This window comes from Prorops nasuta, unplaced genomic scaffold, assembly GCF_024137725.1.
Source record: "Prorops nasuta isolate Cenicafe-Biocafe unplaced genomic scaffold, Cenicafe_Pnas_1.2 PNAS00007, whole genome shotgun sequence".
Classification (NCBI taxonomy): Eukaryota; Metazoa; Arthropoda; class Insecta; order Hymenoptera; family Bethylidae; genus Prorops; species Prorops nasuta.
In genome coordinates this window covers 2,663,078-2,665,084 of record NW_027116804.1, presented here as the reverse complement: position 1 = coordinate 2,665,084, position 2,007 = coordinate 2,663,078, and the positions used below count along the sequence as shown (strand labels likewise).

The 2,007-nt window shown below is 41.4% G+C and overlaps 1 protein-coding gene across 1 annotated transcript; it reads right to left on the bottom strand.

The window, feature by feature from the left end:
* Positions 1-232: 232 nt before the first annotated feature.
* LOC136774863 (uncharacterized) lies at positions 233-811 on the bottom strand. The gene has a single exon (XM_066729341.1). It carries the CDS (start codon positions 809-811, stop codon positions 233-235), a length of 579 nt encoding a protein of 192 aa, XP_066585438.1.
* Between the last annotated feature and the right edge of the window lie 1,196 nt (positions 812-2,007).

The following is a 2,007-nucleotide window of genomic DNA, read 5'->3' as shown; positions in this document are numbered from 1 at the left end:
CGTGGTACAGATATACATGGCGGATTTTATGAATATGAACTTTTAAAAACAGCTAATCCTGATGTATACTTGGTAGAGAAGATATTGCGTAAGAAAGGAAATAAGGTATTTGTAAAATGGTTAGGAATGGATAAAACGCATAATTCGTGGATAAATAAGAATAATGTTTTGTAATAATAATAATAATAATTTATGTAATATAATATAATACAATAAATACAGCTATTAAAATCTAGTCTTTTAACCTATAATGTCCCCAAGGTAGAATCGCTACAGAACCGGGTGTTATGTGACGTTTATCGTCATACGGACTGAGAGCAATTTTTCGCTGAGTAGTGGAAAACACCTTGTGCAATTTCGAACGAATTAAATTTTGGTTACGGGACTGTACGGTGAAATTATCCAAACAATCCTCGTAGTCGTCAAAGGTTATGTTTCTATCGATAACATAACCTTTGACCCCCTTAGCCTTTTTGATAATTTTCGTACAGTCCTGCACCTTAAAGATATACATTTTCGCTCTCAGTCCAACGAACTCGGTCATGATCTTTCCATTGTTCTCGTCCTTCATTAGCCCAGGCACTTTTTTATTGACTCGAGGTAAGCCGTACCGATTATCAGCAGGGTAATCGCTGGTGTCGAATTTGACCAGATCACGTTTCATGACCGAGTAAACATCATCACACTCGATACTGTACACTAGACTGTCCGTGTCGGTATACATCGCTTTACATTTACTGCCGAATGTAGGAAGCATATAATCGTAATGGAATTCATACAGACAGGTCTTTGAAATATCTAAAATGCTCATGCCTACGTACACGGGCTTATCAAACTTCGCGGATAATTTCGACAATTGAATAGCGACCAAATTCTCTTTAAATATCGCACGACTGTGAAAATTCGGTTTGGAAATCAACGCTTCCGCCCCGTATCTTCCCTTCCACTTGGTTACGAGCCTCACGTCAACTCTATTCCTAACATTTTCCATAGTCTTACCAAATACTGCGTTGTTCATTAGCTTGAAGAGATTCTTCTCGAAATCGTTTTTTGAGGCTGTCCGCAAGCGTGTATTTAATTCGATATACGACTTCAGCCAGGTGGACTGCTGGAACTTTAAACCTCGATAAATGCGTTTTAAGACGATACCGTTACGTATACACTGCTGTAGAGCACGGTAGTGTATCACATAACGCGTCTTATCGTCGATGGTTGCGAGCAGTTTCTCCTGGTGTGAACCTGGCGACTTCTCACGCACCGGGCAGAATGGTAGATCGGAGTGTTTGTCGTGAAGCTCGCGTGGATATTCCAAGTCCACCTCCAAAATATAACCTTCGGACGAATCCTCGGACACATTAAGGATGTCGAGTTTGGCAGCGTCATCGATCCATTGGAAACCGTGGGTAGGCAACGGTTGCCACATTGCCCATCCATATAGATTATTAACGTCGTAATACATCAAGTATTTCGACGGTTCCGCCGGATCGTAGTTTCGCATGTACCGATTGTTGGCCCTCTCGTAGCGGTGGGAGCACTGGCTCAAACCACCGCGTATACCGCGTTCGACAAAAACCAACATGTCCACGTCTGTGAAGAGTTCCAGACGGATTCCCGCATGTTTGAGCATCGCGTCCCAAGTGAAGCCTGGAAGCGTATAATAGTGAGCGCGGGATCTAAACTATAATTTTTCATGCAGCTATCTCAAAAACTCTCGAAAACATCAGTCAACAATAGGACATCGGTCTTTAAATAAAGATCGCTGTACTCCCCGAGTGTTGTCACAGAGAATTTGGTCCATACCTCTTTGGCATGATTATATGCTTCTTCCGTGATATCGCTATCGGACAGTCTATTATAGAACAACTCTCGTGCAGGTAAAACCGTTTCTTCCAAGCGAGTAATGTTATCCACAAAATCGTAAGGAAAAATACCTTTTCTCTTAAGCAGGCTGAACTGTTCAATACTTAATTCCAAAAATTGTGGCTCTAAATTTTTCAGCTGAGATCT